Below are 27,501 nucleotides of genomic sequence, written 5' to 3'. Positions count from 1 at the left end.
AATCACAAGTTGCCTGTTCAAGGACAAGAGACGCAGGCGCGTGTCCGATAGACGCGCTCTCGTTGAAATGGACGTTTCACCTGGCGTATCTATTTCCTCCGATATCCCTACTTCCTCGGGTCCTGCGGAAATTCAAGCAGGACGGCGGCACGCTCGTGCTGGTAGCTCCGGCGTGGCCCAGACGTCCTTGGTACTCTGATCTGAGGTGCCTCTCCATCGACGCTCCGTACCTTCTTCCTCAGTGTTGGGACCTGTTGTCTCAAGGGCCCTGCCTTTACCCGGATCTGGGTCGGCTGTCTTTGACGGCGTGGCTCTTGAGACAGCCGTCTTGAGGTCTAGGGGCTTCTCCGGTTCGGTTATTGGTACCATGCTCAGGGCACACAAGCCTGCTTCCGCACGGATTTACCACAGGGTGTGGCGCACTTAATTTCAGTGGTAGGAGTCCAGAAGCTATGATCCTCTGGTGTTCCGAGTTTTCAGAATCTTGGAATTTCTTCAATCAGGTTTGGACCTTGGCTTACACCATGCCTCTCTGAAGGTTCATGTGTCCGCTTTGTCCGTATGGTTCCAACGACCGATTGCTACACTGCCAGATGTTCACACCTTTTTCCAAGGTGTTCTCAGGATCCAGCCTCCCTTCGTGCCTCCTGTGGCTCCTTGGGACTTGGCGGTGGTTCTACAGGTCCTGCAGGGTCCTCCTTTTGAGTCTGTGGAACTCAAGTGGCTGACATTTAAGACCGTTTTTCTCCTGGCAATTGCTTCTGCCAGGAGGGTGTCGGAATTGGGGGCGCTTTCCTGTCGTCCTCCTTTTCTGATTTTTCACCTGGACAGAGCGGTGCTCCGCACTCGTCCTGAGTTTTTGCCTAAAGTGGTCTCAAAGTTCCACATCAATCAGGAACTTGTGGTGCCAGCTTTTCAGTCACCTGATCTTTCAGCTGGTGAGGCTTCCTTAGATGTAGTCCGGGCTCTTAGAATCTATGTGGACCGGACTGCTTCGGTTATTAAGTCTGATTCATTGTTTGTTCTCTTTGGTTTTCACAAGAGGGGTTGGTCTGCCAACAAACAGACGTTAGCCCGTTGGCTTTGTTCCGTTATTTGTGAAGCTTATGCACAGGAGGGTTTACCTGTGCCAGCCTCTGTTAAGGCTCAATCCACTCGTTCTGTGGGTCCCTCTTGGGCTGCTAGACGTGGCGCCTCTGCTGTTCAGCTGTGTAAGGCGGCCACTTGGTCTTCAATTCAGACGTTTTTGAGTTTTTATGCGTTTGACACCTTCGCCTCTCAGGATGCATCCTTTGGGCGCCGAGTACTCCTTTCAGCACAGGAGCGTCCCCGCCCTTAGTTGAACTGCTTTGGGACATCCCCAAGGTCAACCCTGTGGACCCCCTATGGACCCTGAAGTAGAAAACAAGAGATATGGTAAGAACTTACCTTTTGTTATCTCTGTTTCTACGAAGTCAATAGGGTCCACAGGGCGCCCGCCCTGACGCACCTGGCTTCATATGGCCTGTGTGGCTGGTCACCGGTTTTCCGTCTCCCATTTCTGTGAGTATGGTTTCTTGTGTGTTTCAGTCTTCCTTCTCTGTTTAGTCTCCTCCTCCGGCCTTGGCTACTTACCAACTGAGGTGCTCGTGGGAGGGGTATAGAGAAGGACGGACCCAAGTGCATCCTTGGAGCAGCAAAGCTTTAACTGCGTGGTGCCCGTGGATCCAGATCCAGCTATACCCCAAGTTCAACCCTTTGGACCCTATGGACTTCGTAGAAACAGAGATAACAAAGGTAAGTTCTTACCATATCTCTTGTAATCTGGTGGTTTCACTGGAGAAAGGACTTTTCTCAATTTATTAACAGGTTAACACTGGAGAAATTAGATTTATCCTGTCCACCACTAACCTCCACCTCCATAGACCTGAAGACAAAAAATGTAACTGTCACTGGGTAACGCCATCTTGAGATGCTGTTGCCCTATACTGAGCATGCACATTTTACTCTGACTCTGGCAGTGCTAGGTTTCGCAGCACAGGATTGGTAAATTATGGCTCAAAAGCGGCAATACAGATTTTTATTTGGCGGATGATTTTAATAGATGCCTAATTCTCAATGTTTAAAGGTGCCCATCCACTAAAAGACATGAAAACGACTGCATGATTACAACATTGTAATCGTGCAGTCATTTGTCAGTCTGTGATGTGCCTACACTGAACGTCCCACCATCCGGGAGAGGACCAGCAGCCTGACGGGGCGGGCCTCTCCCTGATGGCTCCCAGGCTGGGAGGCAGACTTCTTCAATTCGCCCAAGTTTGGCATCAAACCACGTCCGATGCCTAGGTAAGAGAAGTGGTCTCCCATGGATACGCCCTCTCCTTCCTGAGGCGAGCCCCCCCCCCCCCACACACACACACTTCTTTTGCACAGGACCTCCATCGGACTCAACTAAGGCCCTGCTGCTCCAAAAAGCCATTCAGTCCTTACTGAATTCAGGAGTAATTATTCGGGTCCCCTCCTCACAACGGGGTAAGGGCTATTATTCTACCCTTTTCTTAGTTCAGAAGCCCAATGGGTCTCATCGGCCTATCCTCAAGTCTCTGAACAAGTTTATCACGGTGCCCAGGTTTCGTATGGAAACCCTCCGTTCTATTATCCTAGCTATGGAGCCTGGAGATTTTATGGTATCCCTAGACATTCAGGACGCTTACCTACATGTACATATAGCGCCTTCTATTCAACTATCTCCAGTTTGCAACACTGCAGCAACATTACCAATTCCAAGCTCTGCCATTTGGCACCTCAACAGCCCCTCGGGTCTTTATCAAGATCATGGCAGTTATGGCGGCCTCTCTTCGTCACCAAGGGATCACACTGCTCCCATACTTAGCCAATCTCTTGCTGTTGGCAAGCTCTCCAGAGACTCTTCACAGCCATCTGCAGGTAACCATTGCCTTTCTACAAATGCACGGTTGGCTGATCAACTGGAAAAAGTCTTCCCTGACACCCTCTCAAACCATGGTACATTTGGGAACCCTCCTGGACTCTTTAGTTCAGAGAATCTTCATAATGGCGGACAAGATTACAGCACAGACTACTTCAGTCGCAGAGTGTCAATTCACTCTGTAATGCAGGCCTTAGGATCAGTGGTGTCCACCTTCGACATGGTGGAGTTCGCCCTATTTCACTCCAGGTACCTAAAACACCTGAACCACTCCAGATGGAACGGGCTATCCCATCTGCTCAAATCCCAGACGTTGAGCCTCCCCCAGAGGTTCGCCTGTCCCTCGACTGGTTACAGAGTTCCCATTGAACCAGGGTCGTTCCTTTTGGATCCCGGACTGGGCTCTCCTCACCACGTACGCAAGCCTCCGAGGGTGGGGTGCAGTAACTGGCCAGCACTCCTTCCAAAGCCGATGGTCCCCAGTCAAGGCAGTGTTGCCAATCCAACATCCTAGAACTTCGAGCCATCTACAGAGCTCTCTCACTGGCTCAGAATATTCTGAAAAACGGGGGGAGTAAAAGTACAGTCTGACAACGCCACGGCTGTGGCCTCCCTCAATCACCAAGTGGGCACTCAGTCAGTCAGCAATGACAAACGAGTCCTGCATTCACACCTGGGCCGAGCGCAATCTACCAGCTATCTCCACACTGTTCATCCTTGGGATTTCCTCAACCGTCACAACATGCATGCAGGAGAATGGCGTCTACATCCAGAAGTCTTTCAGCTTCTAGTGGACAAATGGAGTATTCCGGAGGTGGATCTCATGGCCTCCAGACACAACAACAAACTTCCAATTTATGGAGCCAGAACAAAGGACCCCAACATGGCCTTCATAGTCGCATTGTCGCTGAAATGGAACTTCCATTTAGCATTTGTCTTCCCTCCAATATCCCTGCTTACTCAAGTGCTTCGAAAATTCAAACAGGAGGGAGGCAGTCATGTTAATCGCCCCGGCCTGGCTCAGACGTCACTGGTACTCCAATCTTCAAAGGCTCTCCATAGTTGTTCCTCTTCAGATTCCTCTACGAGTAGACCTGTTGTATCAGGGTCCATGTCTACATCCGGACCTAGCCTGTCTGTCTTTAACGGCTTGGCTCTTGAAAGATCCCTCCAAACGGCTAAGGGATTTTCCAGCTCTGTGGTCCAGACCATGCTAAAAGCACGTAAACCAGCCTCAGTCAGTGTTTACCACAGAATATGGCATACATATTTCCAATGATGTGCTCCAAGAAACTGACTCTCAGGTCTTTAAGGTTTCTAGATTCTTGCCTGCCTTCAAGCTGGATTAGATCTAGGCCTCTGCCTAGCATCTCTGAAAGTGCAGGTCTATCTGGTTTCAGCGCAGAATTGCTTTCATCCAGATGTTCACACCTTCATGCAGGGTGTTCTACGAATACAACCTCCCTTTGTCCCTCCTGTGGCTCCATGGGATCACTGGAATCAGTGGATGTCAAATGGCTCACTGCGAAGACTGTTTATTCTGGTTATAGCATCTGCCCGTAGGGTATCGGTTTTAGGGGCGCTTTCATGTCACTCCCCCTTCATGATATTTTATCAGGAAAGTGCTGTTCTTCGAACACGCCCAGGCTTCCTTGCCAGGGTGGTTTCTCGCTTCTACCTGAATGAGGAAATTGGTTCCGGCCTTTAATTCACCAGACCTCTCAGCAGGTGAGACCTCTTTGGATGTGGTCCGTGCTTTAAAGATCTACATGAACTGTACTGCTTCCATCCGGAAATCGGACTCCCTCTTTGTCCTATATGGGTTTCACAAGAAGGGATGGCCAGCTAACAAACAGACTCTGGCCAAATGGATGCGCATGACTATCTCACAGACTTACACGCAAACGGGCCTTCCTGTGCCGACTACAGTCTCTGCTCATTCTACTCGCTCTGTGGGTCCCTCGTCGGCAACCCGGCGTGGCGCCTCAGCTGAACAGCTATGCAAGGTGGCCACCTGATCTTCTGTCCACACCTTTCTTAGGTTTTATGTGTTTGATACATTTGCCTCTCGGGATGCTTCCTTCAGGCGTAGGGTTCTCCTATCTCGGGAGCATTACCACCCTTGAACAACTGCTTTGGGACATCCCCAATGTCTTCCGCCCTGACGCACCTGGCTTCTATGGGTTTTCTTCTTGTTTCATTCTCTGTGTAAGAGTGTGATTCCTCAGTGTACCAGTCTTCCTTCTCTCCTATCCTGCTCCTGCCTTGGGCTTGTTAACAAAACTGAGTTGCCCTCAGGCTGTGGGTGGGGTATAGGGGGAGGGACCGGAGCATCCTGGGATTGAAATGCTTTGCTCTTGGTGTCCGGTCCTCCAGGTCCCACCTACACCCCCATTGTCTCCCTGTGCACCCTATGGACTTTGAAGAAAGAGCGTTAACTAAGGTATGTTTTACCGTAACTCTCCTTATTCTGTCTTTTTCGAGTTTTGTTTAGAAACAGAACTGATTTCCCAGCATAGTATGGATAAATAGAAAGGGAGGAGTACATACTGTGTTAAAATGTACCAAAACTCCAGAATGAGCCTCTCTATACCCAAAGTACCACTGACAATATTTATTTCTCTATTATACTGTGGTGGTGTGGCAGGTTTTTAATGTATCCATTTATTCTACTCCAGTATGTCTCTCCTATTTTCAACTTTGATAAATCTTGTAAAGTTGATCTAACATATCTAGCTACTAGTTGGTCCAGATTGCCCATGTAAATTAGCGCATTCTGGCAGAGGAGACCTTGCTGACATCTGTTCTTTCCTCTAGCTGGCAAAACATCGCCACATTAGAAAGACACCAAAATAAGTTGTAATTGTGTTTACAGAGATTGAGGTGCAGGAGCAAACCTGTCTTTTGAGCCTTACCACTCAACTGGGAACCAGTGATGGCCGCATACACTCATACTCTGGAGAGCATAGCTACCATTCATACGGGACATTTTCGAGTAAAATAAACTAGCAACTAAGCATATAAGTTAATATGCAGATGTTATATTTATTTACAAATTGCCTGCTAAAAAAGTTTGTATTTTTGACTTGTCATTGGCGGGTTGCTAGCTAAGTAGCTATAGCCTCATCCCTTGTGTGTCACTCCAGACCCATCCCTCAATGTTCTCTACAGCCTCATGCCACTCCCTGCGTCTCTCCAAACTCATTCAACCCCATGGAGAAATGGGGCTGTCTAGCTGGCAGTGTGCAGCTGCTGACATGTCTGGCAGCTTCTATAATGGATAGCGATAGATAGGTCTCGATCTCTCGCATATTTTTCTAAATCTCATTAAAACGATTCGTACAGAAGATTTTTCAGATGTGAAGTTTGTGGAGATGTATTTTTTATCTCAGTGGTGCTATTGACGGACTCTAGTCAGCTTCTTTGCAGAGCTTCAATCCGAAAGTAAAAAGTATGTGAAACGGTTTGCCAGATTTATTTGAATTTGTTCTTTTCTTATATAATGTTTTAGTACATAAGTAAATTATTTCAGTCCCCACAGTTTTAACGTTCTTTCATTGGTTTTTAGCCTGCTGTTCCTGGACTAGAAGATGGTATTTCTTATTCTAATGTCCAGTCACAAGCTTCTGCCATGAACAACCAATCGCATCATGTCAATCATAGTTTGCCCCAGTCCTGTCCACAAGGGGCATCTACAGGCAGTGAGGCTTCACAGCAACACTTATCCACAAATACCAACAATTACAATCAGCATTCCTATAATGAATCTTCCAAGCCAAAGAAAGGCCAACTGTGGAATCGTATGAAACGTAAGTTAAACATCTGCTGTTAGACTAATATTAAATGCATTTAGTATTTTGTTTCTTGTACATCCAGATGGGATACAGTGGAGCCTTGGAATATGTTGGCTAAAGCTGGGTACAAAACAAAGAGTACACCTAAAAGAGAGAGACCTTCAGATTGACTGATCTGCAGATATATCTGCAGGTGCTGGTTGTTCATACACACTGAGCAACCATCATCTGTCGGCAGGACCCGCTGGCCGTGGATTGCGACCCTCTCCCCGCAGCCTCAGCTGACCGTACACACAACACAATGCCCCGATCTATCTGCCGCTATATCTGCCATCGACTATGCAGCACAGCCGACTCGATATATCTGTGAACAATGTAATTCAGATATCGGTGGTACACACTGGCCGATGGGGACACAATATTTCTACTTCAGGGTCCATAGGGGTCCACAGGGTGACCTTGGGGTATAGCTGGATCCTGGATCCTCGGGCACCACGGAGTTAAAGCTTTTAGCTGCTCCCAGGATGCACTTGGGTCCAACCTCCCCTATACCCCGCCCCCGAGCCACAGGCACCTCAGTTTTAGATGGTGCCCGGCCGGAGTCGGGTCACCCTGCCGGGGGGGGCTGCAGGAGCAGCCCCCTAAAGCTTTTTATTTAACTAGGTTAAATTTATTTTTACACTAGTTTTGTTCTCCAGAGCGGCAGCGCTGGGCTGTCTGTACAGACGCCCACGCTGCCGCTCCTTCTCCCTGCTGGCGCCGCGACGCCAGCACTGAACTGGGGATCGCGGCGGGGGAAGCCAGAGTCTGTACTAGCCGGACTCTGGTTTCCCCCGGGACTGCTGCCGGAAGACGCTGGGGAGATCAGGTAAGCCGCGCACCGCTGATTAGCGGCGGTGCGCGGGTTCCTTTTAAATGCAGTCCCATGCCCCCGGTCTAGGGGACAGACCGGGGGCGCTAGCGGTGGCGGCGGGCCCCCCCTCCAGCGGAGGCATACCCCGCCAGACCACTAGACCACCAGGGTTAATATCGCGGCAAGCGGGATGCCAGCAACCCGGGGGTTAAATATGCTAGCCAGGGGAGGAAGCCTTCCCTGTCAGCGGCTCCTCCCCTCAGCTCAGCGCTCCTTTCAGCACGGAGTCTGGCGTCGCTGAGCTGCAGATTACTCGGCCACTCCTCCACTGAGGTCTCCAGCGGCCATTTTCTCTGTGGCAGTGTGGATACTCTCAGGGAGCACGCGGACCGGTCCCCCTGTGTACCTCTCCCCTGCAGAAGGACAGTGTACACAGCACTATAGCCCTCCCAGACACTGAATCTGGGAGGTTGATTGTAGTGGAAAGGTGCAGTGAGTATATCTTCCTGCATGGTATGTGACTTTTGCTAGTGCTGCCTGTCTGTGTCTTTTTTCTACTTACTGTCAGCTTGTACCTATCCCTTTCCTTCTCCTACAAGCCCTACAGGTGTGCGGGGGAAGGGTGTTTCTACTGACCTCACCAATATAGATCACGTATTTGTGAGGTCCGTCACATACAGTTGTGTGCTACACGGTGCCATATTGTGGGCTGTTGTTCAGCACACTGGTGAGTGCGCACGTTTTCTTCCTAAGTCATGTCTGAGGAGGAGATTGAGCACTCCGGGGCTCCGGTATTGTTCTCCTGCAGGCGCTGTTCTGCAGGAGTGGATAGGGAGGATTTGTCACAGGACGGCCTGTGCGGACGGTGCCAGGCGGTCCCTGGTACGTCTAAACCTCCCATTTCGCAGGAGCCACCATGGGCGATGTTTTCCCAGGTGCTGGTGTCCATCGCGGACCGTCTGTCGGTCCCGACTGCCGCCCCTACTAGGGTGTTGCCCCAGCCTGCCATCCCCCATTCCCCGGGTGTCCCACAATTATTGCAGACTCCCCCGGGGTCTCAGCCTGTTGGTCCCTATGCGGGGTTGCCAATGTATATTCAGTCCACCCCTGTGGCACAGCCGGCTGTGGTGCCGTTTCAGGCTCCTGTGACAGCTCCTCCACCCTGGGTGGATGCGCTTTCCCACACTGTCCAAGATTTGGCGGCAGCATCTTCGGCTTTTCAGTCGATGTTGCGCAGTGACGTGCCCTCCAGGGCGTCTAAACGCTCAGTCATGGCACAGGCTGCGCATCTTTCGGATTCTGAGGGGTTCTCGGATGATGGTGAGGTACAGGATGACTCAGCCTCAGATGCCTCAGTCCAGGAGGTAGACACTAAGTCTTCCATCAATGTGCGGGCTCTGGTTAAGGCGGTGCGGGCTATTCTTCTGATTGAGGATGAGGCACCCGCTCCCAAGTCAAGGTATCCTAGTTTTAAAAAGGCTAAGGTTACTTCTACAGCGTTCCCCTTGTCTGATCAGTTGACTGATCACATGGCGGTGGCCTGGCAGACGCCCAGTAAGCGTTTCCTGCCACAGAAACGCTTGGCGTCCAATTATCCATTCCCGGAAGCGCATTGTAAGAAATGGGAAACTCCGCCTGCAGTCGATTCCCATGTAATACGCCTCATCAGGAGTGCTACTTTGCCATTGCCGTCTATATCCTCGCTGAAGGATCCTACGGACAGGAAGGTGGAGACTTGTCTAAAGTCTATTTATTCTCTCTCAGGGGCTGTAGCCCGGCCGTCCATGGCCATCTCCTGGGTGGCCAAGGCCATTGAGGGGTGGGCCAACGCCTTGGAGGACACGTTTACGGATGAATCTCCGGACGTCCAGAGGGCGTTGTTAGGACAGATGAGAGATGCCGCCTCCTACATTGGAGAAGCATCTTTGGATGCTAGCCTGTTGACCTTTAGGGTTTCGTCGGCAGCAGTGTCTGCTCGTAGATCCTTGTGGTTGCGGTCTTGGAGAGCAGACGCGGATTCAAAGAAAGGCTTGGAGGCCTTACCTTTTAATGGGGAATTACTATTTGGTCCGGACCTGGACAAAATAGTAGATACCCTGGCAAAATCCAAGTCAGCCTTCCTCCCTTCAGCTACTACACCTGCTAAGGTCCGGAGCTCGGCGTTTCGTTCCTTTCGGGTTCAGGGCAAGGCAAAGGGTCAGTCCTTCCCGAGGCAGTCCGCACCCAAGACCGCCTCAAAGCCAAAGAAGCAAGCCTGGAGTGCTAGGCGCCCTTCTTCCAAGCCAGAAGATAAGCCTTCTGCGTGATGGGACGGGCCTCCCTCTGGGGGACCAGAGAGTGGGAGGCCGACTTCTTCAATTCGCCCAGTGCTGGCACAATACCACCACGGATGCCTGGGTGCGAGAAGTGGTCTCCCAGGGGTACGCCCTGTCTTTTCGGCACAGGCCGCCTTGCCAGTTTTTTTGCACAAGTCCTTCTCAGGACAAAACCAAGGCCTTGCAGGTTCAGGAAGCCATAGAGGCCTTGCTGACGGCGGGGGTCATTATACCCGTACCACAGTCTCAACGTGGGATGGGGTATTACTCTACGCTGTTTCTGGTGCAGAAACCCAATGGCTCTCATCGCCCCATCCTCAATTTGAAGTCCCTGAACAGGTTTCTCAGAGTTCCCAAATTCAGGATGGAAACTTTGCGTTCCATCATACTGGCGATGGAACCGGGGGATTATATGGTCTCCCTGGATATCCAGGACGCCTACCTCCATGTGCCTATAGCAACATCGCACCAACGGTTTCTGCGGTTTGCTATTCTCCACAACCACTACCAATTCAGGGCTCTACCCTTTGGTCTCTCCACGGCACCAAGGGTATTTACCAAGGTGATGGCGGTCATGGCGGCTCACCTTCGGAGCCAGGGGATACGGTTGCTACCGTATCTAGACGACCTCCTCTTGCTGGCAAGCTCCCCGGAGGTACTGATCCAGCATCTCCACCTGACGGTCGCTTGTCTACAGGCGCACGGCTGGTTGATCAACTGGAAGAAATCCTCCCTCATCCCATCACAACGGATGGTTCATTTGGGGGCCCTGCTGGACTCTCGTCAGCAACGGATTTTTCTGACTCCAGAGAAGGTCTCCTCCTTACAGCTGCGGATTCACAGTTGTCTGAGCAGTGGCAGAGTGTCGGTGCACTCAGCGATGAGAGTTTTGGGGTCCATGGTGTCGGCATTCGACATGGTGGAGTTTGCCCAGTTCCATTCCAGGCCCCTGCAGGGGCTGATTCTTTCAGAATGGAACGGATTGCCACACAGGATCCGCTCTCAGATGCTGGTGTTGTCCTCGGAGGTGCGTCTGTCCCTAGCCTGGTGGCTGCAGACAGCGCATCTCCTGGAGGGGCGCCCCTTTTGGATCCCGGAATGGGTTCTGCTCACGACAGATGCCAGACTCCGGGGTTGGGGGGCGGTGACAGGCTCCTTGTCACTTCAGGGTCGTTGGTCGGCGGAGGAAGCGATTCTTCCCATCAACATCCTGGAACTGCGGGCAGTATACAGAGCCCTGCAGTCGTCCGGCACCGCTCTTCACGGAAGGGCCGTTCAGGTGCAGTCAGACAACGCCACCACGGTGGCGTACATCAATCACCAGGGAGGGACTCGCAGTCGAGCTGCGATGTCGGAGGTGTCCCGCGTCCTGGCTTGGGCGGAGCGCTATCTTCCAGCTCTCTCGGCAGTTTTCATCCCAGGAGTCCTCAATTGGGAGGCAGACTTCCTCAGCCGTTACGATGTGCATCCCGGGGAATGGTCGCTTCATCCAGAGGTATTCCAACTACTCGTGGACAAGTGGGGGCTGCCAGAACTGGACCTGATGGCGTCCCGTTACAATCACAAGCTGCCTGTGTACGGGTCAAGGACAAGGGACGCAGGCGCAAGTCTGATAGACGCGCTGTCGGTGAAATGGCTGTTTCAACTGGCTTACTTGTTCCCTCCGATATCTCTGCTGCCTCGGGTCCTGCGCAAGTTCAAACAGGACGGAGGCACACTGATCCTGGTGGCCCCAGCGTGGCCCAGAAGGCCGTGGTACTCCGATCTGCGGAGCCTGTCCATCGACGCTCCGTACCTCCTACCTCAACGGCGGGACCTGTTGTCTCAGGGGCCCTGTCTTCACCCGGATCTGGGTCGACTATCTTTGACGGCGTGGCTCTTGAGACAGCCGTCCTGAGGTCTCGGGGCTTTTCTAGCTCCGTTATTACCACCATGCTGAGGGCGCGCAAGCCTGCTTCCGCGAGGATCTATCACAGAGTGTGGCACACTTTCAGTGGTGCGAGGCCAGAAACTATGATCCCCAGGTGTTCCGAGTTTCGCGTATTCTGGCTTTCCTTCAGTCCGGTTTGGATTTAGGATTACGTCTTTCTTCACTGAAGGTACACGTGTCTGGTCTGTCGGTGTGGTTCCAGCGCAGGATCGCTGCTATGCCGGACGTACACACCTTTTTCCAGGGTGTTTTGAGAATCCAGCCTCCCTTTGTGCCACCTGTGGCCCCGTGGGATTTGGCGGTGGTTCTTAGGGCCTTACAGGGTCCTCCTTTTGAGCCCTTGGAGTCAGTGGAGCTCAAGTGGCTAACATTTAAAACTGTTTTCCTCTTGGCAATTGCTTCTGCCAGGAGGGTTTCAGATTTGGGGGCGCTTTCTTGTCGTCCCCCTTTTCTGATTTTTCATCAGGACAGAGCGGTGCTTCGCACTCGTCCTGATTTCCTGCCTAAGGTGGTTTCCAGGTTCCACATTAATCAGGAAATTGTTGTACCAGCCTTTCAGTCACCTGATCTTTCGGCTGGGGAGACTTCCTTAGACGTTGTCCGGGCACTCCAGGTTTATGTGGACCGGACTAGTTCTGTGAGGAAGTCGGATTCTTTGTTTATCCTCTTTGGTTTTCACAAGAGGGGTTGGCCTGCCAACAAACAGACTCTAGCCCGTTGGCTTCGTTCTGTTATTATTGAGGCTTATATGCAGGAGGGTTTACCTGTTCCAGCCTCTGTTAAGGCTCATTCCACTCGGTCCGTGGGCCCTTCTTGGGCTGCTAGCCGTGGCGCCTCTGCTGTTCAGCTCTGTAAGGCGGCCACCTGGTCTTCCATTCAGACCTTTTTGAGGTTCTATGCGTTTGACACCTTTGCCTCTCAGGATGCATCCTTTGGGCGCCGGGTTCTCCTATCAGCACAGGAGCGTCCCCGCCCTTAGTTGGACTGCTTTGGGACATCCCCAAGGTCACCCTGTGGACCCCTATGGACCCTGAAGTAGAAAACAAGAGATATGGTAAGAACTTACCTTTGTTATCTCTGTTTCTACGAAGTCCATAGGGTCCACAGGGCACCCGCCCTGACGCACCTGGCTTCATATGGGCTCTGTGACTGGTCACCGGTTTTCCGTCTCCCATTTCTGTGAGTATGGTTCTTGTGTGTTCCAGTCTTCCTTCTCTCTGTTTCGTCTCCTCCTCCGGCCTGGGCTGCTTACCAACTGAGGTGCCTGTGGCTCGGGGGCGGGGTATAGGGGAGGTTGGACCCAAGTGCATCCTGGGAGCAGCTAAAAGCTTTAACTCCGTGGTGCCCGAGGATCCAGGATCCAGCTATACCCCAAGGTCACCCTGTGGACCCTATGGACTTCGTAGAAACAGAGATAACAAAGGTAAGTTCTTACCATATCTCTTGTTATTGGCTGATCAATTGATCGGCCAATATATCTGGAAGTGTGTACCCAGCTTTAGGAAGGAGTTAGGAAATCCTCCCCCTCTATATCTTTTGGCTTGCCAAGGTATCCAGTTTCTTTACACCCTCCCCCTTCACCCCCCACCCAATCCAGCAAGAAAACTTTTGTTAATTGGACATGGGTCACTTGGGAGCTTAGTCTTGGGAGGGGGTGAGAAACAATACCCAGTTTTGGTGGGCTTCTTCACGCAGTAATGCAGCTCCCTCCATTATTTGTGTCCTTCAGTCCAAAAAGGGAAGTAAATTTTGATTTCTGGTTTCTTCTGTGGGTGCAGTGTTCAGCTGTGTACTCTGTAGCTTTACCCGCCTCTCTTTTTGCATGTTATGTCTGATAAATCTGGTGGACTTCTCTCGGTAATTCCTTTTCTACATTTGTGAAATTCCAAACAAATTTACCCAAGGGACAGTCGGGATGCTTTCTGTTCAGTATATAAGCTTCCAGCTGCCTGTTTTGCTTTCTGTTTGTTTCACCAACCTGGAAGAGCCAACCCGGGCCGCAAGTCTTTGGGCAGCTAGTTTTGCGGCATACCTCAAAGTAGCACACAAGGGCCTCTTTAACCCCCCCCCCCCCACACACACAGTATCCTGCTGATTGTTCTGTGATGAGTTAGGGCTATTTCACACATGCCGGTTTTGACCGGGTGGCAAAAAGCCGCCCGGTATTTAACCGGCTGTGAAATGTAGTACTGCAGGGAAAGGACAGGCTCCTTTCACACGACGCGGCCACGGCACGGTCGCCGTGTTATAGCCGGAAAAAACTACTATGCAGGACGGTGCCGTGCCGTCCCTGCACGCCTTTCACACACACTGGCTTCTGCCGGCCGGGCTTGTGCAGCTGCTGCTGAGCATACCCAATAGGGAAAAGAAAAAAGCTGACACAAAAAGCGGCTCAAAGATGCTTATGAAAGGCACTGAGTGCCAGATAAAAGCCGCCCGGCTACCGTCCGGTTCTTGCCTGGCCGACAAGAACCGGCATGTGTGAAATAGCTCATAGTGTTGGAGGTAAGGCAGAGTCTTTACATCAGGATAGTGACAAGTTCATTGAGCCTGACAACACTCTGTTTAAGAGAATAAATATTTTTTTTGTTCTCTCGTCTCTATAATTGGACTTGAAGGACCACATTTGAATGGAAATTTGATGTTACTTGCAGATTCCTGTCCTTATAACTTCTCAGACAGGTCACAGATTAATGGGAAAAGCTGCCAATAGTGCACACCTTTCTACTTCAGGGTCCATAGGGTCCACAGGGTTGACCTTGGGGTATAGGTTGGGAACCAAATCCGGGCACCACGCAGTTAAAGCTTTTAGCTCCCAGGATGCACTTGGGTCCACTCTCCCTATAACCCCACCCCCCAGCCAGAGGCACCTCAGTTTAAGTTGGTGCCTGGCCGGAGTTGGGTCACCGTTACTGCAGAGTTTTATTTTATTATTTTTTACTATTCAGAGCGGCAGCATCAGACTGTCCAATGGACGTCTGAGCTGCCGCTCCTACACCCCGCCGGCGCTGCGACGCCAGTACAGATCTGGGGATCGCAGCGGGACCCCAGAGTCTGTACTAGCCGGGCTCTGGAGGAATCCCTGGGCTGCTGCCGGATCGACGGGGACAGGTAAGTCACGTGGTCACCGCTTGCGGTGATCCACGTGTGAATATGCAGCCTTATGCCTCCGGTCTCTGGGGACAGACCGGAGGCGCTAGCGGTGGCGGCGGGCTCCCCCTCCATGGAGGCATACCCCGCGTTACCACAGCCCACCAGGGATTATAGCGGCAGCGGGAGCCGGCATCCCGAGGGGTTAATTGCTAGCCAGGGGAGGAAGCCTTCCCTGTCTAGCGGCTCCTCCCCTCAGCTCAGCGCGCCTTTCAATAATACAGTCTGGCGTCGCTGAGCTGCTTCCTCCGCGGGCCACGCTTCTTCTGAGGTCTCCAGCGGCCATTTTCTCTCTGTGGTGCTGCAGAACTCTTAGGATGTCAGTGAGCCCAGTCCCCCTGCGTACCTGACCATTTTGGGTGAGTGTACACAGCGCTATAGCCTTCCCAGACACTGAATCTGGGCAGTTGAATGTAGCGACATTGTGCAGTATATTATATGTCATGCTTATGTATGTATATATATTTTTCTGCATTGTATGTGACTTATGCTAGTGCTGACTGTCTGCTTTTTCTCTCACCTGTCAGTGTATATCTATCCCTTTTCTTTATCTGCCCTAATACAGGTGTACCTGGGGTGGTTCTGAGACCTCACATATATATATTTGTTAATATCTGTGAGGTTTGTCACATACTGTTGCGTGCTGCACGTTGCCATATTTTAGATGGAACTGTGAGTTGCATACGCTGATAATGGGTCCCTGCAGCTAAACTTAGCGTCAGTCAGGACCGGTATGGCGCTGCTTAATATTTCCGTCAAGATAGTCAGATATATCTGACCAGGAGATTGCACACGATACTGCACCCATTATTGTTTTCTACTTCAGGGTCCATAGGGGGTCCACAGGGTTGACCTTGGGGGTATAGCTGGATCTGGATCCATGGGCACCACGCAGTTAAAGCTTTGCTGCTCCCAGGATGCACTTGGGTCCGTCCTCCTCTATACCCCGCCCTGGCCACAGGCACCTCAGTTTTAGTTGGTGCCCGGCCGGAGTCGGGTCACCCTGAGCAGTGGGGCTGCATAAGCAGCCCCTAAGCTTTATTCTTTATTTAAAAAAAAAAAAAAGAAGATTTTTATTATTTTATTTTTACTGTCTTCAGAGCGGCAGCATCAGACTGTCCATCTGGACGTCTATGCTGCCGCTCCAACAGCCCCGCTGGCGCTGCGACGCCGGTACTGATCCGGGGATCGCAGCGGGACCCCGGAGTCAGTGCTAGCGTGGCTCCGGGACCACCCAAGGACTGCTGCCGGACTGAAGGGGCCAGGTAAGCCGCGTGCAGCGCTGTCAGCGCTGCACGCGGGGATAATGCAGTCTTCATGCCGCCGGTCTCTGGGGACAGACCGGCGGCGCTAGTAGCGGTGGCGGGCTCTCCCTCTTCAGGCATACCCCGCGTGTCCGCTGGCCCCCGGGGTGTAAGTACCGGCGGGGAACCGGCTTCCCCGGGGGTTTAGTACTAGCAGGGGAGGCAGCCTTCCCTGCTTCAGCGCTCCTCCCCTCAGCCCAGCGCGCCTTCTCTCATGTGTGCTGGCGCCGCTGGGCTGTAATCTCCTGGCCACTCCTCCTCAGAGCTCTCCGGCGGCCATCTTCCTCAGGCAGCATCGCAGAGCTCCCAGGCAGGCTTCCAGTGGACCAGTCCCCCTGCGTACCTCTCCCCCTGCAAAGGACAGTGTTCGCAGCGCTATAGCCCTCCCAGACACTGAATCTGGGAGGTTGATTGTAGCGGAAGGTGCAGTGAGTATAACTTCTCTGCATGGTATGTGACTTTTGCTAGTGCTGCTGTCTGTGCTTATTTTCTACTTACTGTCAGCTTTTTACCTATCCCTTTCCTTCTCCTACGGCCCGCAGGTGCGTTGGGGAGGGGTGTTCTTTCTGTGTACCTCACTTATATAAATCTACGTATTTGTGAGGTCCGTCACATACTGCGGTGTGCTCCTCAGTACCAGTTTGTGGGCTGTTTGGGTTGCATACTTGGGAGTGCGTGGGTGTTATACGCCTTTCCTCGTTTCGGTGAGACACTTTTTTTGCAAAAAAGTTTGTGTCATGTCTGATGAGGGGAATGAGCGCTCCGAGGCTCCTGTGTTGTTTTCCTGCCGACGCTGTTCGGCAGGGGTTGACGGGGCAGAATTGTCTGAGGACGGTCTGTGCGGGCGGTGCCAGTTGGTACCTGGACCCTCTAAACCCCCGGTGGCGCAGGATCCTCCGTGGGCAATGTTTACGCAAGTGCTGGCGTCAATCGCGGACTGACTTGCGGTCCCGACTGCGGCCCCTTCTAGGGCGTTGCCCCAGCCTACCATGCCCCGTTCCCCGGGTGTGACTCGTCTGGTGCAGTCTCCTCCCGGGTCTCAGACTGTGGGTCCTTATGCGGGTTTGCCGGTATACGTGCAAACCCCCACCGTGCCGCAGCAGTCGATGGTACCTTTTCAGGGGTATCCTCAGGCAGTACCCCCGCCTTGGGTGGACGTCCTCTCCAGCTCTGTTCAGAGTCTGGCGGCTTCGTCCTCGGCTTTTCAGCATATGTTGCACAGTGATTTGCCCCCACGGGCGTCCAAGCGTTCCGTTCCGGCTTCACCGGCGGCTCAGTTCACGGACACGGACGTGTCTTCGGATGACGGGGAGATCCATGAAGACTCTGACTCGGATGCCGGGGCCCAGGAGATGGAGGCTAAGTCTTCCATTAATGTGCCGGCATTGGTTAGGGCGGTGCGGGCCATCCTTCACATTGAGGAGGATGTGCCCGCCCCCAGGTCAAAATACCCTAATTTTAAAAAGGCCAAGGTAGCTTCGACGGTTTTTCCCCTGTCCGATCAATTGACGGATCATATGGCAGGGGCCTGGCAGTTGCCCAGCAAGAGGTTCCAACCGCAGAAGCGGTTGGCTTCGAACTATCCGTTTCCGGAGGCTCATTGCAGGAAGTGGGAAACTCCTCCAGCGGTGGATTCCCACGTTACCCGCTTAATTAAAAGCGCTACGCTGCCTTTGCCGTCGATCTCCTCCCTGAAGGATCCCACGGACAGGAAGGTGGAGACTTGTTTGAAGTCTATTTACTCTCTCTCGGGGGCGGTGGCCCGTCCGTCCATGGCCATCTCTTGGGTGGCTAAGGCCATCGAGAGCTGGGCCAATGCTTTGGAGGATACCTTTCCGGAAGATGCTCCGGAGATCCAGAGAGCGTTGATAGGTCAAATGAGGGATGCGGCTTCCTACATTGGGGAGGCATCGTTAGACGCAAGCCTGCTAACCTCTCGGGTGTCGGCTGCAGCTGTGTCGGCGCGTCGGTCTTTGTGGCTGAGGTCTTGGAGAGCTGACGCTGACTCCAAAAAGGGACTGGAGGCCTTACCTTTTAATGGGGAGTTGCTTTTTGGTCCAGACTTGGACAAAATAGTGGATGCTCTAGCTAAGTCTAAATCAGCCTTCCTCCCTTCGGCTTCTGCGCCTACCAAGGTACGGAGCTCTGCCTTTCGGGTTCAGGGCAAGGCCAAAGGTCAGTCCTTCCCGAGGCAGTCGACGACCAAGGCCGCTTCTAAGCCCAAGAAGCAGCCCTAGAGTGCCAGGCGCCCTTCTTCCAAGCAGGAAGATAAACCTTCTGCCTGATGGGACGGGCCTCCCTCTGGGGGACCCCAGAGTGGGAGGCCGACTTCTTCTATTTGCCCAGTGCTGGCACAATACCACCACGGATGCCTTGGTTCGAGAAGTGGTCTCCCAGGGGTACGCCCTGTCTTTTCGGCACAGACCGCCCCACCAGTTTTTCTGCACGAGTCCTTCTCAGGATACGACGAAGTCTTTACAGATTCAGGAAGCTATAGAGTCCTTGCTGACAGCAGGGGTCATTGTTCCCGTTCCTCAATTACAACGAGGGACGGGGTTCTATTCTTCTCTGTTTCTGGTGCGGAAACCCAATGGTTCTCATCGCCCTATCCTCAACTTGAAGTCTCTGAACAAATTCCTCAGAGTTCCCAAGTTCAGGATGGAAACGTTACGTTCCATCATTCTGGCGATGGAGCCGGGGGATTACATGGTGTCCCTGGATATCCAGGACGCCTACCTCCATGTTCCGATAGCACCTTCGCACCAGCGGTATCTGAGGTTCGCTATCCTTCAACACCATTACCAGTTCCGGGCGCTACCCTTTGGTCTCTCCACGGCACCGAGGGTGTTCACGAAGATTATGGCGGTCATGGCCGCACATATTCGGAACCAGAATGTACGGCTACTACCGTATCTGGACGACCTCCTGTTGCTGGCGAGTTCCCCGGAGGTACTGCTTCATCATCTCCACTTGACGGTCGCTTGCCTGCAAGCGCACGGGTGGCTGATAAATTGGAAAAAGTCCTCCCTGATTCCATCTCAGCGGTTGGTTCATTTGGGAGCCCTGCTGGATTCTCGGCAGCAAAGGATCTTCCTGACCCCGGAGAAGGTCTCCTCCCTGCAGCTGAGGATACACAGTTGCCTGAGCAGTTGCCGCCTGTCGGTCCATTCGGCTATGAGGGTTTTGGGCTCCATGGTGTCAACATTCGACATGGTGGAATTTGCCCAGTTCCATTCCCAACCTCTGCAGGGGCTGATTCTATCGGAATGGAACGGGTTACCTCACCGGATCCGCTCTCAGTTGCTGGTGTTGTCCCCGTAGGTTCGGCAGTCTTTGGCTTGGTGGCTTCAGACAGCTCATCTGATCGAGGGGCGTCCTTTTTGGATCCCGGACTGGGTCCTGCTCACGACGGATGCCAGTCTTCGGGGTTGGGGGGCAGTGACCGGCTCGTTGTCACTTCAGGGTCGTCTGCGGAAGAAGCTCTTCTTCCCATCAACATTCTGGAACTGCGGGCGGTTTATCGGGCCCTGCAGTCGTCCGGTCCCGCTCTTTACGGACGGCCGGTTCAGGTGCAGTCCGACAACGCCACCACGGTGGCGTATATCGACCACCAAGGAGGAACTCGAAGTCGGGCAGCAATGTCGGAGGTGTCTCGCATCCTTGCTTGGGCGGAGTGTCACATTCCAGCGATCTCGGCAGTCTTCATTCCCGGAGTCCTCAATTGGGAGGCGGACTTCCTCAGCCGTCACGACGTGCATCCCGGGGAATGGTCGCTTCACCCAGAGGTGTTTCAGCTACTCGTGGGCAGGTGGGGGCTGCCGGAGCTGGACTTGATGGCCTCCCGTCACAATCACAAGTTGCCCGTTTACGGGTCAAGGACAAGAGACGCAGGCGCCAGTCTGGTAGACGCGCTGTCGGTGAAATGGACGTTTCACCTGGCGTATCTGTTTCCTCCGATATCCTTACTTCCTCGGGTTCTGCGGAAATTCAAGCAGGACGGCGGCACGCTCGTGCTGGTTGCTCCGGCGTGGCCCAGACGTCCTTGGTACTCCGATCTGAGGTGTCTCTCCATCGACGCTCCGTACCTTCTTCCTCAGCGTCGGGACCTGTTGTCTCAAGGGCCCTGCCTTTACCCGGATCTGGGTCGGCTGTCTTTGACGGCGTGGCTCTTGAGACAGCCGTCTTGAGGTCTAGGGGTTTCTCCAGTTCAGTCATTGGTACCATGCTTAGGGCACGCAAGCCTGCCTCCGCACGGATTTACCACAGGGTGTGGCGCACTTACTTTCAGTGGTGTGAATCCAGAAACTATGATCCTCAGGTGTTCCGGGTTTCCATAATCTTGGAGTTCCTTCAATCAGGTTTGGACCTCGGCTTACGCCTGGCCTCTCTGAAGGTTCATGTGTCTGCATTGTCCGTGTGGTTTCAGCGACGGATTGCTACACTACCGGATGTTCACACCTTTTTCCAGGGTGTTCTCAGGATACAGCCTCCCTTCGTGCCTCCTGTGGCTCCTTGGGACTTGGCGGTGGTGCTACGGGTCTTGCAGGGTCATCTTTTTGAGCCTCTTGAGGCGGTGGACCTCAAGGGGCTGACGTTCAAGACCGTTTTTCTCCTAGCAATTGCTTCTGCCAGGAGGGTGTCAGAGTTGGGGGCGCTTTCCTGTCGCCCTCCTTTTCTGATTTTTCATCAGGACAGAGCGGTGCTCCGCACTCGTCCTGAGTTTTTGCCCAAAGTGGTCTCGAAGTTCCACATTAATCAGGAACTTGTTGTGCCAGCTTTTCAGTCGCCTGATCTTTCAGCTGGTGAGGCTTCCTTGGATGTAGTCCGGGCACTTACAATCTATGTGGATCGGACTGCTTCGGTTAGGAAGTCGGATTCTTTGTTTGTCCTCTTCGGTTTTCACAAGAGGGGTTGGCCTGCCAACAAGCAAACATTAGCCCGTTGGCTTCGTTCCGTTATTTGTGAGGCTTATGCACAGGAGGGTTTACCTGTGCCAGCCTCTGTTAAGGCTCATTCCACTCGTTCTGTGGGTCCCTCTTGGGCTGCTAGACGTGGCGCCTCCGCTGTTCAGCTGTGTAAGGCGGCCACTTGGTCTTCAATTCAAACGTTTTTGCGGTTCTATGCGTTTGACACCTTCGCCTCTCAGGATGCATCCTTCGGGCGCCGGGTACTCCTTTCAGCACAGGAGCGTCCCCGCCCTTAGTTGAACTGCTTTGGGACATCCCCAAGGTCAACCCTGTGGACCCCCTGTGGACCCTGAAGTAGAAAACGAGATATGGTAAGAACTTACCTTTGTTATCTCTGTTTCTACGAAGTCCATAGGGTCCACAGGGCGCCCGCCCTGACGCACCTGGCTTCAAATGGGCTGTGTGGCTGGTCACCGGTTTTCCGTCTCCCATTTCTGTGAGTATGGTTTCTTGTGTGTTCCAGTCTTCCTTCTCTCTGTTTAGTCTCCTCCTTCGGCCATAGCTGCTTACCAACTGAGGTGCCTGTGGCCGGGGCGGGGTATAGAGGAGGACGGACCAAGTGCATCCTGGGAGCAGCAAAGCTTTAACTGCGTGGTGCCCATGGATCCAGATCCAGCTATACCCCCAAGGTCAACCCTGTGGACCCTATGGACTTCGTAGAAACAGAGATAACAAAGGTAAGTTCTTACCATATCTCTTGTTATCCTGCAAGTCATAGCCTGCAGGAATTAGTGCGGAGGATTTTAACTTAGAAAGGTTTATGTATGCGGCACCATCTGGGGCGGGGCCCCTTGCACGACCCCCTTAAAGGGCGGTTTATTTCTCAGGATCCTCTCCTTTGAGGATCGCCGGGCGGGCCCCATTGTCGTCACTCGCTTGGAGTTACTTCACCATACTGCCCTTTTGAACTCTGGGTATCTCGCAATTTCTTGCAATTTACCCCTGTGCAACAGACTGTCGCTCCCCGCCGGGGTTTTTCACAGTACATGAATTACCTCCGATACCACATCGGTCTGTCATTCCCCTTGCAGGGATTACCACAACGGCCACCCTGGTGGATGTCGTTTTATACGAAATACTAATTGGCGTGATATACGCCCTGTGGTTACTGACCAGTGGCTCTGCCGTGAACTGGATGGTATATTCGGCTCTTTCCCTCTCACATGGGGGGAGCCGATTTCAAGTATTATTATCCCTGCTTTGGGGCTGGTAGCCAGGTTCATTCTGGATATAGAGAATGTCGATCCTGCACCTGTATCATACATCTCCCGTTTTCTGCCCAGCGGGTGGATCTCATAGCGGGAGTCTGGCTGTCGCCAGATACGAGGAGTCACAAAGGCCTCCTGTTTCCCATTCCCTGAGGGTCCTCACAAGTAATGGAAATCCCCTTCTGGGATGGATTTGTATGTTAATCATCGGATTGCAGGCATTAATACGCCTCCCATCCCGGCCTGGATGGATTTTACGGATCCGTAGGTGGTAACTTTGCCTGAAATCAATGTACTCGTTTTCAGGGCCTGTTGCCCGTCCTACCATGGCCATCGCATGGTGATGCTTTTGTGACGTTTTTCCCCTCCAACACGTCTGAGGTTCAAATATCTTTTGCCGCTCACATAAAATATGCAGTGGTCATATGTGGGATTACCTCATGGGATGCCGGTCTTCTAACTTTCAGGGTTTTCGGCGGCGTCTGTATCCGCCGCAGTACCCTATGGCTGCGTTATGGGAAAGCAGAGGTGCACACTCCTTCCATGGGGAAGATCTTGTTTGGTCCTGACCTTGACAAGATCGTTGCATCATTGGCAGTATCACTAATGGGGAGATACCGTCTTTAGCTACTCCCACTACATTCGGACTAACTCTGTTAAGTCTTTTTGTCCTCAGGGTCAGCCTAAAGGCCTGTTTTTTCCTAGGCTGTCGGCCTCCATGGGGGCCACCATATCCAGTACCGAGCAGTCCTGGACTTCCGGACGACCCTGTTTCTACACCTGAGGATATACCCTCAGCCTGACGGGACAGGTCTACATCTGGGGAATTTCCAGAGTGAGGTACTGATTCTCAACGGCCTCTCATTGCTCAGGCAGCCTCCTCACAGGCATTGTTACACGGGCCCTTCTTCAGACCTGATCAGGGCCTTACAATCCCAGAAAGCTATACAGTCTTTGTGGTAAGCAGAGCTATTTCGGCCAACCTCACTATCTCAGTGAGGGACTGGTTGTTCTACTTTCTTTCTGGGGCGGTGACCGACTGGTCCTCATTTGCTTATACTCTGTCTCAAATCCCTGAATCAGATTCCAACGGTGCCTGGACTCAGGTGGAATCGTCCATGCTCCATCATCCGACGTTTGGAACCTGGGGATTTTAGGGTATATCTGAGTATTCAGGATACGTACCTACGGGTACGTACAGAGCCCTCTCATCAGCATGGGTTCAGGTTTGCTGTGCCACAGCAACACTTGTAAGTTTCGGGCTCTGCCTTTTGGGACTGTCCTCAACTCCACCGGGGTTTACCAGCCTTATGGATTTTCTGACAGTTCACCTGTTCAGGGTATCCGAATGCTCCTTTCTCTGGACGGTCTCCTGCTTTTAGCAGGATCACCAAGGTACTTTACCGCCAGGTCAGGATAACCGTGGCTTCTTCTCGGCACAGATAATTAGTCAACGGAGAAAAAGTCCTCCCTACATCCCTCACAGGGTTTTCTTCATCTGGGAGCACTGCTGGATTCTCAGACTCTGAGAATTTTTCTGGCGTAAGACAAGATCTCCACTCTTCAACTTGGAGTGTGCGGATATCTACGCATTCGACATATGTCATTACTCTTTGTGATGCGCGGTCTACCAGAGTGTCTACCTTTTGGTAGGGTGGAATGTGCTCAGTTCCATTCCAGGCCTTGCCATAATTGACTCCCCTCCAGATGGATCGAGTTTTTCCCATCGGATCGCTGTTCGAACGATGATACTTTCTCCGGAGGCGAGTTGGTCTCTGTCCGGGTGGCTATGGCCATCTCGTCCAGGGTGTTCTTTGCTACAGACAGTGTCTGGTCCGCATTCGTTTCGGGGCAGTTGGACGTCTGTCGTTTCTGCCCTGCCACTTAACTTGTTGATACTTTAGGCTGTCTTGGACCTTCACTCTGGCCTAACCCATATGTCACGGTAAACCTGAATAGGTTCAGTCCGACAGTGTCACAACAGTGACTTCCATCTAGGCAACACTGGTAGTTGGGTGGCAATGTCAGGTATGTCATCCATTCTGACATAGTCCAAGGGTCTTCTCCTGGCCAACTCTGCAGTGTTTATTCCCGGAGCTCTCCATTGGGAAGCGGGCTTCCTCAGCCGTCGCGACGTGCATCCCGGGGACTAGTCTCTTCTCAAAGAGAGGTTTCAACTCCTGGTGAGCAGAGGGGGCCTCCCTGAGGGGATTGATCCTCATGGCCTTCTGACTTGATCACACATTACCGGTGTTACAGTCCAGCTCCAGGAGTACTGAAGCTACCTTCAGTGACTCTTTGTCAGTGAAGTGGTCCTTCCACTTTGTGTACCTGTGTCCTCCGGTCTCCCTTCTTCCTCGAGATCTTCGGAAGTTTAATTCGAGACGGAGGGGCTTTCCTTCTGGGGGCTCCAGTTCGTCCCAGACATCACTGGTACTAAGATTTTCGGAGTCTCCTCATCGATACTCCGTTCCTACTGCTTCACTATCTGGACCTGTTGTCTCAGGGTCCTTGTTTTTCCCTGGACCTGGATCGTTTGTCTTTGACTGCGCCCCTACTGTGGTCCTAGTGCTTCCCTGGCTCTGTCTTCATTGAGATGTTTAGAGCAGATAGGCCAGACTTTGCTGGGATCTGCCACGGACTGTGGCATACATAATTCTTATGGTATCGTACCTGTCGATACGATCCTCCGGTGTCCAGGATTTTCAGATATTCTGGCATTCCTTCCGGCTGGCTTGGGTTTCACCTTTGGCCTGGCCTTCCTGACAGTGCGGATCTCTACACTGTCGGTATGGTTAAGATATGGAATTGCTCCGCTCTGGTATCCAGTTCATCCTTTGGAGTGTTTTCTGGATTATGCCTCCACTTGTCCTCCCTAGGGACTCCTGGGGAGTTAGTAGTGGTTCTTTGTTCCCTCCGGGGACAGTCAATGGAACCGCTGGTTGTGATAGCCATTACATGGTCTATTGTTTAAGCTCTCTCTCTCTCTGTGTGTTTAAATCAACCAGGAGAGTGTCTGAATTGGGAGCGTTCTCATGTGGCTCCCTCTTCTGGAGGGCATCATGTCAGGGTGTGAGTTGCTCTCGCCCTGTATTTCTTCTTAGAGTGGTTTTTAGGTTCCATATTATTCTGGAACTTATGGTACGGCCATTCAGTCAGCAGTCTTCTCGGCTGGTGTGGCCTCATTGACTGTGGTCCGGCCTCTTTGGCTTTATATGATCCATTCAAGTTCCTTATGGTATTCGGACTCCTTATTGGTGGTCTGCGGTTTCTGGTTTTCACAGGAAACGATGGCCGGCCTATAATGAAATGTTGGCTGGATGGCCTCGTATGTCTTCCTCAGGGGCCTACCCATGGGTAGGCATTTCTGTCGTTGAGGCTTGTTTTTTCTCGGGCCATGTAACCCTCGTGGGCGGCTCGTTGTGGCGCCTCGGCTGTTTTGCCTTACTAGGTGTCCACGTGGTCTTCTGTCCATACCTTTTTAAGGTTCTAGGCATTGGTTTCCTTTGCCTCTCAGGATGCTTCCTTTTTGGCAACGGATTCTCCTCTCAGCACAGGAGCGTCCCCACCCTTGGTTGAACTGCTTTGGGACATCCCCAAGGTCAACCCTGTGGACCCCCTATGGACCCTGAAGTAGAAAACAAGAGAGATGGTAAGAACTTACCTTTGTTATCTCTGTTTCTACGAAGTCCACAGGGCGCCCACCCTGACGCACCTGGCTTCATATGGGCTGTGTTACTGGTCACCGGTTTCCCGTCTCCTTTTCTGTGAGTATGGTTCTAGAGTGTTCCAGTTTTCTCTCTCTTTTTCTCTCCTCCTCCGGCCTTTGGCTACTTACAAACTGAGGTGCCTCTGGCTGGGGGGTGGGGTTATAGGGAGAGTGGACCCAAGTGCATCCTGGGAGCTAAAAGCTTTAACTGCGTGGTGCCCGGATTTGGTTCCCAACCTATACCCCAAGGTCAACCCTGTGGACCCTATGGACTTCGTAGAAACAGAGATAACAAAGGTAAGTTCTTACCATATCTCTTGTTTTTTAGCGCTTTGTCTAGGATCATCACAATTCAAAATGCTGTTGCTGTTAAGGCTGGTGGTGGTAGAAGCAATGCTCAAGTCCATTTATATTATAACTGATGCTTCTGCTTAGGTCATCAAGGCTGTAGATTGTCGCAGCTATTCTTTGAGGGGTTGCAGTTGGGGAGTTTCAGGTCTGAATTAGTTACCCTCTCGCTTGTGACTGGTGGGGAAAAAGTCACTTTTTCTTTTGTTTTACTGGTCAGCTTTCCTAATGCTGGGCATACACTGTCAGATAAAATGTCTCTCACTGATGGCCTTGACAGTAAGTAAGCAGAACTTGGCAATAGGTTATTTAAGAGGACAAACAAATGGTTAAAAGTACAAAATAATTGAGTTTTAATTACATATTGATATATTTATTTAAGTTTCCCCACTCTCTCATGTCAAAAGCTGGCTTTGTGCAGACTTTAGGTACTACCCCTGTAAGTAAAGTAAGCTATTTTAACATACTTCTGGGGTCATTAGTAATAAAAACAAACAACTTTTGTTGTATCCAGTGTTGCATTGACCCACAGCTGATGGAGAAAGCAGGATTTTGTTACCTTTAAATCCTTTTTTCCAGTTCTATGGGGACACTAAATGGGCTCCCTGCACTCTGTTTCTTCCTTACTACAGTTCTTGTTTGGGCTGTGTTTATTTCTCTATTCTTTTTTCCTATACACAGTCTGTCTTTTTGGGCCTTGTTAGAAAATAAGTGACATATTCAATAACTGCACTTTTCAAAGCACTGCATAAAATGAAAAAATAAAATTATATATTTACACTTTTTTATACTACTTCACTTTTCTTTTAAAGAAGCTCCTGGAACTGGTGGTCTGAAGTTTAACATCCAGAAGCGCCCTCTAGTAATGTCTAACCAGAACTTTGGCCCTAATGATCAGCATAATAACAATGCTGGCCTGCATCACCATATGCTACAGCAGCAGCCAGCGGAGAAGACACACGAGCACAGGTATTATGCTACATTTTCTGCTCTGTGT

At 52.0% G+C, this 27,501-nt stretch overlaps 1 protein-coding gene across 3 annotated transcripts in view; it reads left to right on the top strand.

Annotated features, from left to right (window-relative positions):
- LENG8 (leukocyte receptor cluster member 8) overlaps positions 1–27,501 on the top strand; it is a 49,847-nt gene that overhangs the window by 12,633 nt on the left and 9,713 nt on the right. For 2 of the 3 annotated variants that reach the window (XM_088450915.1, XM_088450914.1), the window contains exons 6-7: positions 6,495–6,735; positions 27,317–27,473. In XM_088450915.1, coding sequence (XP_088307041.1) covers positions 6,495–6,735; positions 27,317–27,473 — 398 coding nt within the window. The remainder of the gene's footprint in view (positions 1–6,494; positions 6,736–27,316; positions 27,474–27,501) is intronic. The other variant, XM_088450916.1, reaches the window with a different exon arrangement.

Source organism: Taudactylus pleione, unplaced genomic scaffold, assembly GCF_031769625.1.
Source record: "Taudactylus pleione unplaced genomic scaffold, aTauple2 ptg000535l, whole genome shotgun sequence".
Lineage (NCBI taxonomy): Eukaryota > Metazoa > Chordata > Amphibia > Anura > Myobatrachidae > Taudactylus > Taudactylus pleione.
The sequence above is the reverse complement of the archived record's forward strand: the minus strand, read 5'-3'. Positions and strand labels throughout refer to the sequence as shown.